The sequence below is a fragment of the Gastrolobium bilobum genome, unplaced genomic scaffold, assembly GCF_033153095.1.
Source record: "Gastrolobium bilobum isolate Gb01-03AN ecotype WA unplaced genomic scaffold, APGP_CSIRO_Gbil_v1 utg912, whole genome shotgun sequence".
Taxonomy (NCBI): Eukaryota; Viridiplantae; Streptophyta; class Magnoliopsida; order Fabales; family Fabaceae; genus Gastrolobium; species Gastrolobium bilobum.
This window is the reverse complement of record NW_026896735.1, coordinates 31,967-46,485: the sequence shown is the minus strand read 5'-3', so window position 1 is coordinate 46,485 and position 14,519 is coordinate 31,967. Positions and strand designations below refer to the sequence as shown.

Sequence of the window (14,519 nt, the reverse complement as noted above, 5' to 3'; positions counted from 1 at the left end):
AAAAGCGAACTCATAGTTAATATGTGAAACACATGCAACTCTTGCCACATCTATGGTAACTTCAGAGACTCTCCTATAATGCAGATTTTGCAAGAAGCCAACTAACCGCAGATATATTAACCAGAATGTGTAGTAGAAAGAATGCTCCAAGAGATATATTGTTCAACTTTCTGAAAAGGTAACTTCGATAAAGACACAGAATATGATGAAAATATGGTTGGTTCTAGATAGTGTAATAGTAGACAAATATCGATGTTAATTAGTTCATTAAGAGGAATGCGTGGCAGATTGCTAGCTCATCCTTGAGGCTATCATGTATGTAGCCCTGCCATTAGCTCAGGTGATGAATGGGTACTGAGCACATAGCTGCTTGCATTGCCTATATTGGCTACCTAGTACCTACATTTTTAAAAGTTGAACCAACAAACAAAAGGAAAATAACCAAAAAGTCGATTTGATTTAGATTGTTGATATTCCCCTCTGAATATGGGTCGGAAATTGGGAAAAGTGGGAAACATGCTAGATGAACAAAAAATGCTCAACTCAAATGCCTCATACATAAAATTCTGCTTCACTTGGAAAGACATGCTGTGTTTATATGGATCATTAACATTTATAGCATCCGAAACATAACATAAGAAAACACAAGTTCACGAATAAGGTTCCTTGGACCCTTTCCCTCTAAAGAATAAGGAGAAGCCTTGTTTTTAAAATATTTCTACTGTTTGGTACTAGCATAACAGTCAAATTTAATTATATAATACTTGGGTAGATTGGTCCCTTGGATAGACCAACACGAACTTCCATCCCATGATGCATGTCCAATGTCCGCAAAGTCTCTGATTCACGGGGATCTGCAGGCAACATTACGACAGTAAGAGAAAAACAGAGAGAAGTACCAACATCAACAATGTGCACATGCCAATGAACCAAAGCAAAATGAACAACAGCTAACATTGCATTCCTTAATTATCATGGATCCAAAATTCACTATCATTGAAACAATTTAATAGAAGAAAACTTTAACCAAAATATTTGATTTTGAGTAGGCTATATCGAACTTCTTCTGTGGTTACAAATAATATTGCAAGCTTAAAATATTATCACTGGTTGATACAAACTATAATGCAAACCAAATCTTAACAAGCAGTGCAAAATTTCAATAGCAACACAAATTCTCAATAAGTCTGAATCAGCTTTGAGAATTTCAGTATAGATTACTCTTTAGATCCCTGAACCATGATTCAAAGTTTCCTGCAAGTCCCTACAACCTTTACAATCATCTAAAAAACGAATGGAACATAATTGCATGTATCCATTATCACAACAAAGCTTAATCAACTTTTATCAACAAGACTACAATAATTTCAAAACAAAAAGGAACTAACTTGCACATACCCAAAAATAGCCTTATTCTTACAAGCATAATATACTACCAAAACAGCTTAATATAATATCTTATGGTTTAAAGCATAAGTTCTGTTTTCCAAAAAAAAAAAAAAAGAGAGCATAATTTCTTTGTAAATCTTAGTTAGGCAGAAGCAAAGGTCCAAGATGACCTAAGATGTTAATTCAATCAGAAAAACAATTGAAAACATAGACGACATCCAGTTATATCATGCAAGGACCACTACTTATGGAGTTCATGTTCAATGTTAATGAAGCATAATTTAATATTTCATGTTAATGAAGTATAATTTAAACATATCACGCAGGAACCGCTATTTAAGCAGAAATCAAATGTATCAAAGTGCATTGGTGACTGCTCTAACTATATGTAGCTCCACATACAATTCAGCTAATCCACTGAGAAAAAAAGAAACTAAAATAGGTAATAAGCACTGCCCACAATACAACAAAGAAAGGAAAATCATATCACCATTAAGACAATCCTCAAAACCAAAGTGATCAAGACTTCCTGCAACAGTCTCCAAACCCAGCATTGAAGATGGAATTGCTCCAGGAGGCCGCTGGAATCTACAAGGAACAGTGGCATTACATTAAATTCAAACCCCTTTCTCCCTTCTTAATAAAATTAAAAACAAATATTCAAGCAATTTCATTTTACATTATAAAAGTTCTGCCCACCTAACCACACGAGCTAACCAACATGACAATGATAGTCACTCTCATTCAGATATTAATAGTTGTTAACATATTCATATAACAAGCACATTTTTTAGTATACATTCCAATGTCATCGTCCTATATCCCCTCCTATATGGTGATGTATATCATCTGTGCAGGAGATTCCTACTATACAAAGTTTACCACCACTCACACTAACACAAACAAGACCCTATGTCATATTGTCACTGAAATAGTCAAACTAGACTGGAATAGATCATTCCAAATACTCGTACCGGGACAGTATTTGCCTATCAAAGTCCTCCTTCAGTGGAAAAGCAGTGCCATACAAGTTCACTTTGCATTGCCTCTTCATCACTTCTTCCATCCTCCTTGTCTGAAAATAAGGAGCAATGAAAAACATATATAGAGTAGACTTCAAAAACCAAAGTTGCAAATAAAGAAAGAAAATAATATGTCTGATTCAATGGGAATTTAGATTATTATCAATCCAAAGATTTATTTATTTTTTATTTATTTTTTATTTTTTTTAAAAAAAAAAACCCTAATTAAAAATTGTTCCAAAAGCAATGGTTAGATCAGAAAAACGCAGAAAGACAAAAACTTGAGATTGAAAATAAGAGGGAAAGTTGAGAGAGATTACAGATTCGAGGGAAGATTGGAGAGGGTGAGCACCAACGATGTCGCTCTTGACTCCATGGAGTCCAAAGCGAAGTGCATCGTTTTGGACCCCTCCGATTTGGTGTGCTATGCTCTTTGATGATGACGCTTCCTCCATCTTCTTCTTCTTCTTCGATCTTCTCTTCTCTGCCAACAACCAACGAAGAAACAAACGTAGGAATAAGAGGGATTTCTTTGTAAGCAAGTGAAGAATCCCTTTGTATATAAAAGGGATTTCTTTAATTTTTATTTTTTTTGGTAGTTTTTCTTTAATTTTTTGTATTTGTCTTTCATTGTTATCTTTAGACTAATGATTTCTTAAAACAAAATAAAATAAATAATTGAAATTATTGCATTATCTTGTTCCCAGAATTATTTTTTTTTTTTAAATAAAGCTAAATAACTAAAAAAAGTAAAATTTAGAAAAATACAAGAAGAATTATAGGAACCAATGTTGTCAAACTCAAGTTTCTAAGTAGAAACGAAAAGGGGTGGTAGAAACGTAAAAACATAGAAACAACACGAAACGTAAAGTTTTTAAATTCTACCACTTAAGGTCAAGATACAAAATTATATATAAGCATGTAAAAAAAATATCACCTAATGAACATGTGTGTTGAGCCACTTATCTATATAAAAAGGAAAATTATTTTTCATAACCAAGCATCAAAATTATAAACAGTGATAATTAACAAGTAATGAATAACCAATCTGCTCTAACTGCTTTATACACTCTACAGATTTTGGATCATCGCTCATCAGTCATCCGGATATAATTTCACTTCTTTCTATGCACACAATGATCAAAAAACAAAAAAACGATTCTCGTAGCATAGCTTATAATAGAATTGCAGCTTTATAAGACATAATTATAAAAAAAACCTATATCCAAATAAAAAGACATTAAGATATTGTGAATATGATTCGGGGAAAACGAAAAAATTAGGTTTTTTTTTTATTAAATTTTTAGTTTTAAGTTTTTACCGTTTTTATGCGAGTTTCTACCAATTTTTACCAATGACAGTTTTTATTTGAGTTTTAACACGCACTACTCTAATAAAAATGTAAAAAAAATTTACGTTTTTACATTAATTTTTGACAACAATGATAGAAACCACGTACATAATTAAAGTTAACAATATAATATATTACTTTGACAAAAAAAATTGATTTCCTTACTTTTTTTAAAAAAAATACTATAATTATTACTTACACTACCTATTAAAACACATGGATTCAGCCCAAAGTAGCATTTGGATTCAACTAAAACCGACAATGGTTTGATTTGATTTGATTTAAAAATAATTTTATGCTTAAAATTTAATATAAGAATATAAATTAATTTTATTTAAAAATTAATCTTTATATTTGAAACTTATTAAAAATACAATTAATTTGTTTAATTATTTTTTGTTTTTACATTTACTGAAGTGGCATAAAATGAATTAAATAATATTAGAAAATAATATAAACTATTAAAAAAATCACTCTTTAAACTTTTGGGTTGAATTAGTTTTTATATGATATCAGAACATCGGTGTTACGGATTCGATCCACACCACCTCTTATTTAATTAATAAATAATTAGGTCTTATAGAGTTTCTTAACACATGGTATTAGAGCTCATTTTCATATGGAATTAAAAAAACACAAGATAAACCAAAAAATTGGTCTGTGCAACATATGATAGACCAAAAAATTGGCCTGTGTCATATCCATGCTTCAAGCCCAAAGGGCTCTTGCGCGAGGGGAAGTGTTAGAGAGATACAAAATAATTAATTAAGTTTCACTTAATGCCTTAAGTTTTTGGATTAAAGTAACACTTAAACTTTTGGATTGAAGTGGTTCTTTACATGGTATCAGAGCATTAGTAACCACGAGGTTACGAGTTCAATCCTCAACTGCGACCCCACTTTCTTTTTTTTGAAAATATTCCAATCGGTTCATTGCTTCGCAACTAATTCGATTCGGGACGGGTCCAGGATTAAGGTTTTAAACCCCTCCCAAAGGCGGTATTGGGAAGATTCGAACATATGCTCTAGTAAGGGTGTTTGCTGTCTAGATTTGATCGATTTTGAAGCAAAAATCATCTGATCCAATCCCTTTGGTTTGATTATTTAATCACATGACTAGTATGGTTCCACCATTGAACAGCCATTGAAACCACGGCCCAGCCATGTCATCCATCTTCATGCCTGCTAGACGAACCTTCAAGGACTCAGGAATTTGGTGCAAGCCAAAATATAACTCTGTGTGAAAAATCCAACCCACTGGGTCTATACCCATAAATGAAGGAAGTTCCATTTTAACGGACCTCATGATGTTCCTTGGGTCATTCGGATCATACCGTGCATGTGATCCTCCAACAGTATCATTGTTTGAAGAACATGGATGAACGCGAGATTGCGCTTGATCCTCTGTGCGATTCTCTCCACCAACAATCACTGCGTGTATCTGCTGTAACTGAGTGTTGAGTGATAAGAACTGAGATTGATGATCGGTGAACCTTTGTTGAATCTCCTCCAAGGTTTTATCGACACTCTGTTGGAAGGAACCTAATTCCTCAGCCACCTCTTGAAGCCGCATGTTGCAAAGTAGAGATGAAAGCACGAATGTTAAGAGTGCAACACTCTTAAGAACCAGGCACGAAGAACCGAATACAATTTGGTTTATTATTCGGATAATGACACATGTAAGACATGTGTCCTGTTTATATACAAACACATGTTAGCAACATGGACAGACACCTAATGTAACTAACTTGCCACCTATTCTCACTTGACTAACTAACTCCCTATACAACAGTAACTCAATGTAGTAAACTGACTCAACTACGGTGAACTAATGTCCCACAATTACATCACACAATTACATTGTCACAAAGTCTTTACTCCATAAAGGAGCACTCCTCAACCTAACTCCCTTAACCGTATCAGATTTCAGCGTTGTCGTTGCTATTTCTATTGTTTACGGATATTTATTAAATTTAACTCCTATAAGTGAAGGACACATGAATACAAAGTTATAATTAGTGATTAGAAAATTAAAGAAGTAAATTTATAATAATGTCATAGTTTTTCAATGGCATTAAATGCAAGGAGAAATCATGTATTAAAATGATCATGATGTCATTTATTCAATATCATCCAGCAACATTGTTTCACTGACAAAAATTGCATGGTGAAGCTTCATATCTTGGACAGAACATTGATCATTTTCTGGCGTGGCCTGCATTATAAGGCCATCAAAGGCTCAATTTCCCACTCAAAACACTGAATCAAAGCACCTAATGCATGCATGTCGCATAACACGTTTTGCCAAAACAGCTCCAGGGCAAGCTCTTCTTCCAATACCAAATGGGAATCATATATATTGTAAATTAAATCTCTCCAGGGCTAGTCTTATTCATTGCTTCTGGATGGTTGAGGGGAAGCGACAGTGCCCATTCCCTTGTGCTAGCTGAAGTTTCAGACCCAGCTACAAGCATTGCCTGCATAATTTTTTTTACAGCTGGTAGTGTTAGATTATGTACTAATTAACAAAGTATTTAATGGATCAGAGTCTTTTGATTAATAATTACGATGAGAGATATTATTAATTATATGAATCTATCAAGCATACGTGGATTAAATGACTATTAGTTAAAGGATCATTCTTTACTTTTAGTAAAATTTGAGGTGGTGGAGTAAGAATTTATCACTATATAAGATGTATTTTTTGCACTAGTATACGTTTTCTTATGATTTATAGCTTTTTTTTTGGTAATCAGATTTATAGCTTTAATTAGCCTTATTTACATGTCATGCTTTGAACAAAAATCCTTATTGTGCCAAAAGAAATAATTTTGATTTTGATTTTAATTAATAAATATTATTACGAACTAATAAGAAAATTTAAATGTGTGATTTATTCAGTAAACTAAACTACAGAGCACTTCTTGGTCCCGGAGCTAGCTAGAGAAGAAATTTAATAACTCTAGTTATACATCAACTAAATGTTTTGTCTACTAAAAAATATGTTCGTATATATATATATATATGGGGAGAGATCTTTTGACTCTAGAGTAAGACTTACAACTCTTACTCTCCATCTCAACCGTTGATTTTCGTCCATCTAACGGTTATCTATACCAATTAATTAATTATTAATTTCAAATAAATGATAACCGTTAGATGGACGGAAATCAACGGTTTAGATGAAGAGTAAGAGTTGTAAATTGTACTCTGGAGTCAAAAGATCCCTTCCCTATATATATATATATATGGGCAAAAAAATTAATTTATTATTTTTTTAATAAAAAATTACGAATAAGTAATCGTTTTGTTAAAAAATACAAATCTATAGCACCCAAACACCCCACATGGGGCGTGTTCTCATAGAGAGAGACACGCCCCATGTGGGGCGTGATCAGCTGAAGGAGACACGCCCAAGGTAGGGCGTGTTCTCCGCGGTGTATATATATGTGATTTTCACTTTTTAACCTCATTTCCACCCTCCCATCCTCTCTCTAAACCTCCTCCTCCTCCTTCTCTCTCTATACATTTCTTTTGGAGGATTTTGCGCAGCGAAGCTCTGTCTCTCTCTCATGTAAGTCCCTATTTATTGTTTATTTTTGTTATTAACAGCAATTAATATATGATAGTTATTAGCGACTTAGATAATTGTTAGGGGGTTAGAAAAATATTTGTGACTTTATTTAATTATAATGTGGTTAGAAAAATATTAATGACTTATGTAAGAGAATTGTGATGTGACTTATGTATTAGATATGGACTTAAAAATTAATTAGTTACTTCTAAATTGGTATATGTTGGTTTTATGACTTATTGACACACTTAGAAATTAGTTTGTGACTATAAATATTTTTTTATGAATGACACTTGCAAACATATTGACCTTTCAATTAACCACATTATATGCAGGGCTTGTAAAAAAAGAATACCGTATTTAATAATAATTTAAATTGAATTTGATTTATTTAATGTATTGAAATATATTTTTAGAATAATGTAATGTTAAATGAATTAATTGTCAATGATGTTAATTTAATTGAAATTAATATAACAATTGAAGTTAGTTAAATGCTATTTAATTAAGTGCAATTAAGTTTTATTTAGTGTAAATTAATATAATATCAATAGTAATTTGGGTACATCTTTTTCATTTGTAGTAGTATTCTATTATGGCTCATTCGTCTTCATCAGAGTCCTCGCGCTCTGGATCCGATGGTGATCTTGAGCCATCCGATCCTTGTACGCATGTACTTCCTGGACCATATAGGTGGGAGGTACTCCGTAAGAGGACACGGTGCAGTCACGTTTCACAAGTTGTGTGGAACGAGGATACGGTCAGGGGGTTAAAGACGAGGCGAGGGAAACTTCAGGGGGGACCCCATCATGATGATATATCAGACGTTGTCGCTGACTATTTGACACAGGCTGGGTTCATACACGTGGCACATATGAGTCATATTCAGGTATGTAATTTTTAAATTACTTAATTAAATTACCGTATGTGGACTTTGTATAATTGTTGTTTTTCTTTCAGATCGATACCCCCTTGATCTCTGCTTTGGTTGAGCGTTGGAGACCGAAAACACATACGTTTCACATGACGCAGGGAGAGATGACCGTTACATTACAGGACGTGGCTGGTATACTTGGTTTGCCTACTGACGGGCAGGCAGTTACCAGATCTACAGCGTTGGATTGGATTGCTATGTGTCAGCAGGTTTTTGGGACTTCCCCTGTTGCTGGCACAGACATTCACGGAGGCGATCTACGTATTTCTTACTTAGACAATATATATGTTGATTGGTTTACAGTAGCACACAATCCTGAGGAGGTGAGGCGTTACACCAAGGCACACATTTTGCGGCTATTAGGCTCATGGTTAGTGTGTGACAGATCAGGTGGCAGCAAAATTGCTTGTCGTTATGTTCCACTGCTTGCAGGGGACTTTACGGACATTGGCGGATACAGTTGGGGGTCTGCGGTTCTCGCCCATCTCTTTAGACATTTATGTGTGGCAACAAACCCGCGGACTGTTAATCTGGGTGGTTGTCACGTATTACTGCAGATATGGGCTTGGATTAGATTCCCCCCATTGCACCACCTATCCCGCAGCTACCCACCCGGAGTGGCATTTTGGTCATAGGTATATTTTATTAACTCATATTGACTAATTTATTACATGTTCATTTGCCGAATGAGTATGATACTTTGTTACACATTCTATTACAGGTTTAATTCCCTATCTCCTTTTAAGCCACATGAGCAGTCTTGGTATCGGGCAAACCTTGACACGCTTTATAGAGACGAGGTTTGTGATATCTATTTAGTAATTGTTTTTAATTTATTTACATATTATAGTTGGTGGTAATTGTGTACTTGTTACTAATTTTTTTATATGTAGGTTGTGTGGCAGCCATACGGAGAGTACCTTACAGCATTGTTTGTATCTGATCATGAGCGGTACTTATGGTTGGCCATTACTCCTATCATTTTCTTCCACACAGTTGAGTATGCTCAACCAGATAGATGTATGCGATAATTTGGTTTTGATCAGCCCATACCGCGGAGACCAAGAAAGCTTAAGGGTGTTCATGATCTAAATCTGCGAGGGAAGAAGGATGATAATTGGGAGCGTAAGATTAGGCCCTTTATACATCGATGGACGATCAAGGATACGTCCATATGTGTTCCCCCTGTACTGGTCGGGTTGATGTCCCCGAACCATGAGTACCTACACTGGTACAGACAGCGAGGGAAACGGTTTGTCGCCAGGAAAACTGCCAGGGTTGGACGAGCAGTAAGTTTTGACACTTCAATTATGAATATGATTATGTCAAAACCATTTTTAATTAACACATGTTGTTTGCCATATTTATAGATTGATGGGTTGGAGATGCTATATTTTGCGACTACTGCGGATCAGTTCCTCGCCTTTGGCTTAGAGTGGGTACATGACGAGATTGGTCACATTATTGCCATATTCAGAGAGTCGGCACGAGTAGAGGAGCCAGGGCCAGAGCCTCCATCTACGCAGACTGTTGAGGAGCCGATGTTGACCATTGAGGTGCCTAGTGGCAGGCAGGAGGGACGTGGACTAGGACAACAGCGGCAATCGGTTTGAGCGATACCCGATCCTATTATTGCTCCTAGACCGCGCACTGATATGCAGGGTTGGTTTAGACCGCCAGGGCTGAGCCAAGCAGGCGGGCCACAGCCTATGTACCATGGTCCCCCTCCGCCGCAGTATTATGATAGCCAGGCAGGTACATCGTATGGCCAGGGGTTTACACAGAGTGAGCAGGTTTATCCGGCTAGCCCCATGGCATGCGCATCTGGTGGGGTACCGTTTCTCAGGATCCTTCATGTGGTACAGAGTACCATGAGTGGAATATGGAAGACGTAACGGAGTGGTGCCAGACCTTGAACTTGACCACAGACGGAGTAGGCGATTGACCTACACATGTACCCGTTGCTCTTCCATCTTCACATCATGTGCCCGATGACCCTTTCTCATCGACTTCGCCGCACATGCAGCCAGTTACTGCACAACATGATTTTATACCATCTGCGAGCAGTGGATATGTTGCATCAGGACCATCTGCGAGCACTACTCCACTAGCTCATGTTCCAGAGACGGTTGACGACGAGGAGCCGTGTCTTGACGCATTTGCACAGGCTATACAGGCTCAGTCTAGGCGTCGATTACCCCCACGTCAGGCACGTGATAGGCCATGGCCTCGTTGGTCGTAGTTTTATTTCATGTTTTTGTTTAGTTATATGGAATGATGTATTGACTATTTTTTTGGGACTGTTGTAATTGTGTACTGTGCTCTCGCTGACTATTGTGGACTGTTTACTGTGTTATCGCTGACTATTGTGTACTGTGCTATCGCTGACTATTGTGGACTTTTTTGAGTATTTCTATTAGCATGGAAGGAGTAAACAAAAAAAATTTATGTATGCGATGTTATATGTTATATGCAAGTAAACCACACAATCACCATAAAAGCTAAATTTAAAAAAACAGAGCGATACATTTTAATTGCCAAAATAATTGTTCATAAGGGACAAACACCCACAAGTCATATCATGCATTATTTTCACGGTTAGGACACGACCTACGATTGTGCCCGTGTTGCTTACAAAGACCACATAACATGCGTGATGTAATAGTTTCAACCTCATCTATCTTGTTCCGTATTCTTGTAGACTTTGGACGACCTTTTGCCCGCAACATATTTTTATCTGGTATTACCACAGGACCTGCATTGGGTGGAATTGCTTGCTCATTGCCGATTGGTTGCCATGGAAATGAGTACGCCTTTACCAAGTTTGACGTCTTGAAAACATCATCTATATATTGTCGATAATTTCGACGAATGGATAACGCTGCAGCAACGGCGTGACTACAAGGATATTTAAATGCTTTAAATTGTCCACATTGGCATGTACGAGCAGTAAGGTTGACAGCATATGTCCTTTCAAACCCTGCATCCACCTCAAAAACAGTTTCATCAACATTATATGTACGCACAGTATGCATTATTGCCACGGATTCATTATGTGTCAATGATTCAATCACATTTTTGCAATAAGTATGACCAGATTCAAGTTGTCTACAAGCCGATTGACCTCTTTCCACGCAATATTGAACCAATCTACTGTATGTAAATTTTACCAGACCAGTAATGGGCATGTTTCTTGCTCCCTTTAACACCCTGTTTATGGATTCTACCAAGTTTGTTGTCATATGCCCAAATCTTCGTTCATCAAGGTCATGTGCACGCGACCACTTTTCCTTAGGGATGGCATCAATCCATTCCGCTACCTGCCTGCTTGTGTCACGAAATCGTGCTAGCGACCTCTCAAAATCCACCATGCAAGGAGTATATCCTGCGAACAATTTAAAAAACACACAGTTCACGCTTAACGAAAAACTACAACATTTTAATTCACCAATCATAATGTGCAACATACCTATATTCATCAGGCTAGCCTTCAGTTTGTCATTTCTAAATCGTTGATTAAAATTGCTTGCAACATGTCGCAGGCAAAACACATGAAATGCATGGGGTGGCTGCCATAGGGGATTATTTTCAACAGCCGATTGACACGAGCTGTCGAACTCGCGCAAATTAAAAATTAATTCTTTAGGGTTTAGAAAATTTGTAGTAAAGTGGAAATCCTAAGTCGTCTCTCAAGGAAATTGTTTTGGTAAAAATCGCTTAGGACGACAGAAAATTAAAAGGGGGTTTTGGAATTTTGGTTGAATAATTAAAAAGGCAGAATATTAAATTGGATTTAAAATTCGTAATTAAAAATAACCAACCTAAGGTTTGGGTTCCATGGACGTCTTTCCTCGGATAAGAAGATATCAGAATCGTGATTGATTTGTCAATCGAATCAGAATCCTTATTTCCAATTGACAACCCTCTCTAAGCGATCGCTTAGCATTTGATCAAAGACGATGCTTCTACTCATACAATCGCAGAGTATCAGCCCGCTTGATTTAAGGTCACAGGGTCAATCAACCTAATCATCAAATCTGATGATTAATCCCTTTCCATAATCGCAATCGCGAACCTCAGATTGAATATCCACGATCGCACGATATCAATCTGAGTTGGGAGGGGAAACAAAACTGATTTGAAATAAACGCAGATCCTCAAGACTAATCCATGGAATCCATTACCCTTAGGTTGATTAAAAGGTTCTTAGCCTCGCATGGCTAAGGTAAACATAATTGAAATAAAAAGATGAAGAATAAGAAAAAGATGAAGAACACAATTGAATAAAAACTCAGAGAGAACTTCTCTGTTGTAAAAACTGCCTCTCAAGGGTTTCCTAGAGTCCCCTTTAAATAGCCGTCACGCAGGACGGCTAGGGTTTCATCGCTTCGGCCCAAAGATAAATAAAAGCTAAATAAAAAATAAAACAATAAAATAAAACATGGCCTTGGGCCCTAAACACATTGGGTCCTAATGTGAATTACAAGTCCAAACGTCAAAATAAAATTCCAGCAAAACACGTCATCTTGAGATCAAGTTTCGACCATCTTACCGTTCGAATTGGGCTTCAGTAGCTGAAATAGCGATTGTAGCCCTATCTGTTAGCTGCAAAAAGCAATAAGAACAGAGTCAATCGAACATCTGTAGAGTGAGATATGGTCAAAATACGGAAGTAGTGTAAATCTGGAAAATTATGACGAAAATCAATTAAACCCAACTAAAATCTAGAATAGTGAATTGACCCAAAAGACCTTTATTTAATTCAAATAAATCATAAAAATACCAACCAAGAGTGATAAATAAGTGTAACAAAATATGAGTTATCACCGATAATATGCTAACTTGCCGGTATGAAATTAGACATATATTCTGCGCTTGTGTGACATGCTGACGAAGATTGGCAAGAAAGTACGACCAAGCCTCCAATGTCTCACCCTCAACAACGGCAGATGCAAGTGGCACACATTCATTATTACCATCTTGAGCTGTGGCAATCAACAACTTTCCCTTATATTTTCTGTATAGATGAGTGCCATCAATTTGTATCATTGGTTTGCAAAATTTAAATGCCTCACAACATTGTCTGAAAGTCCAGAAACAACGAACAAATACACGTTTTCCGGGAACCAACTGCCCCGCAACAAAACAATCCTGTGTTTGAATATTGTAAAAGGAACCTGGTGAAAAACGAAGCATATATTCACACCAGCTGGGTAAAAATGCATAGGATTCCTTCCAATCACCATATAACATTGCCATTGCTTTCTGCTTCGCATACCATGCCTTTCCATATGAAACTTTGAATCCATATGAATGAGTTATCCTCTCCTGAACGAGCGAAATGGCCACTGAAGGTTCCTTTTGTATCATCTCTGAATTACAAAAGGTGGATATAAACATTAACAGAACAACAGGTATATCAACTACAATTTTAATCAGCTTTTTGATTTGAAATTACGTACCTACTACAAGTGCTGCAATAACGTCAGAATCAAGTTGTCGATGATCTTGAGAAAGATGGTCATTCAAGCAATTGTGCTTCCCACCCCATTTCGTTACCTTCCAATTTTCACCATACGTTGGTTTAATTACCCTGATCCTCCACGGGCAACCTTGGATGTGTGCACAACATTTCATGCTTAATTTTGTGGGAGTGCTCTCAAACATAATTGCTTCTTGATGCTCCTTCATGAGGTAGCGCTTGATTGCCATCTGAGCCTCTTTTTTGGATGTAAATTGTTGGTTAACAAACAACTTTTCTCCCAATTGTCAAGGACCCTAGATTGAACCCGAACTCTGAGTCCATGATTGTGCCTCACTCGGATAATCCCAATCAATATATGTGTAATGTGGAATTTTTGACCAAAAAGGATCAACAGGTGCATCGCCTACATGTACTACGTAATAATAATAATAGAATTGAATTATTTTCTTAATCAAAAATTGCAACAACCAAACTGTCCGTATATTAATTGATAGCATACCTTCAGGATGTTCTGGTACTTGACTCGATGTTGTGTCATGATGTACAACGATACGAGACTCCCCCAAATCATGCCATGGTTGAAGTTCAGTACTAGACCTGCCACATTCTTCGTCATTGTCCGATGCACTCGCATCCTCTGCAAGAAGGCGATCCTCCATTGCAATATTTTCCTCATCATCTTCGTCATACTCCTCATCCATAACCCAAGTAGGGTCATGTTCATCTTCCTCAGACATGTTAACAGCAGCAGCAGCAGATGAGGAT

The 14,519-nt window shown here is 36.6% G+C and overlaps 2 protein-coding genes across 2 annotated transcripts; both read right to left on the bottom strand.

The window, feature by feature from the left end:
• Positions 1 to 724: 724 nt before the first annotated feature.
• LOC133301695 (cyclin-B1-2-like) lies at positions 725 to 2,951 on the bottom strand. Its single transcript, XM_061501370.1, has 4 exons — positions 2,732 to 2,951; positions 2,364 to 2,464; positions 1,880 to 1,977; positions 725 to 854 (listed from the first exon to the last, which is right to left on the bottom strand). Exons 1-4 carry the CDS (start codon positions 2,864 to 2,866, stop codon positions 754 to 756), a joined length of 435 nt encoding a protein of 144 aa, XP_061357354.1. The 5' UTR covers positions 2,867 to 2,951; the 3' UTR covers positions 725 to 753.
• A 7,897-nt stretch (positions 2,952 to 10,848) lies between these two features.
• On the bottom strand, positions 10,849 to 13,981 carry LOC133301701 (uncharacterized). The gene is made up of 4 exons (XM_061501376.1): positions 13,732 to 13,981; positions 13,112 to 13,641; positions 11,739 to 11,838; positions 10,849 to 11,654 (listed from the first exon to the last, which is right to left on the bottom strand). The coding sequence occupies exons 1-4, from the start codon at positions 13,979 to 13,981 to the stop codon at positions 10,849 to 10,851; spliced, it is 1,686 nt and encodes a 561-aa protein (XP_061357360.1).
• Between the last annotated feature and the right edge of the window lie 538 nt (positions 13,982 to 14,519).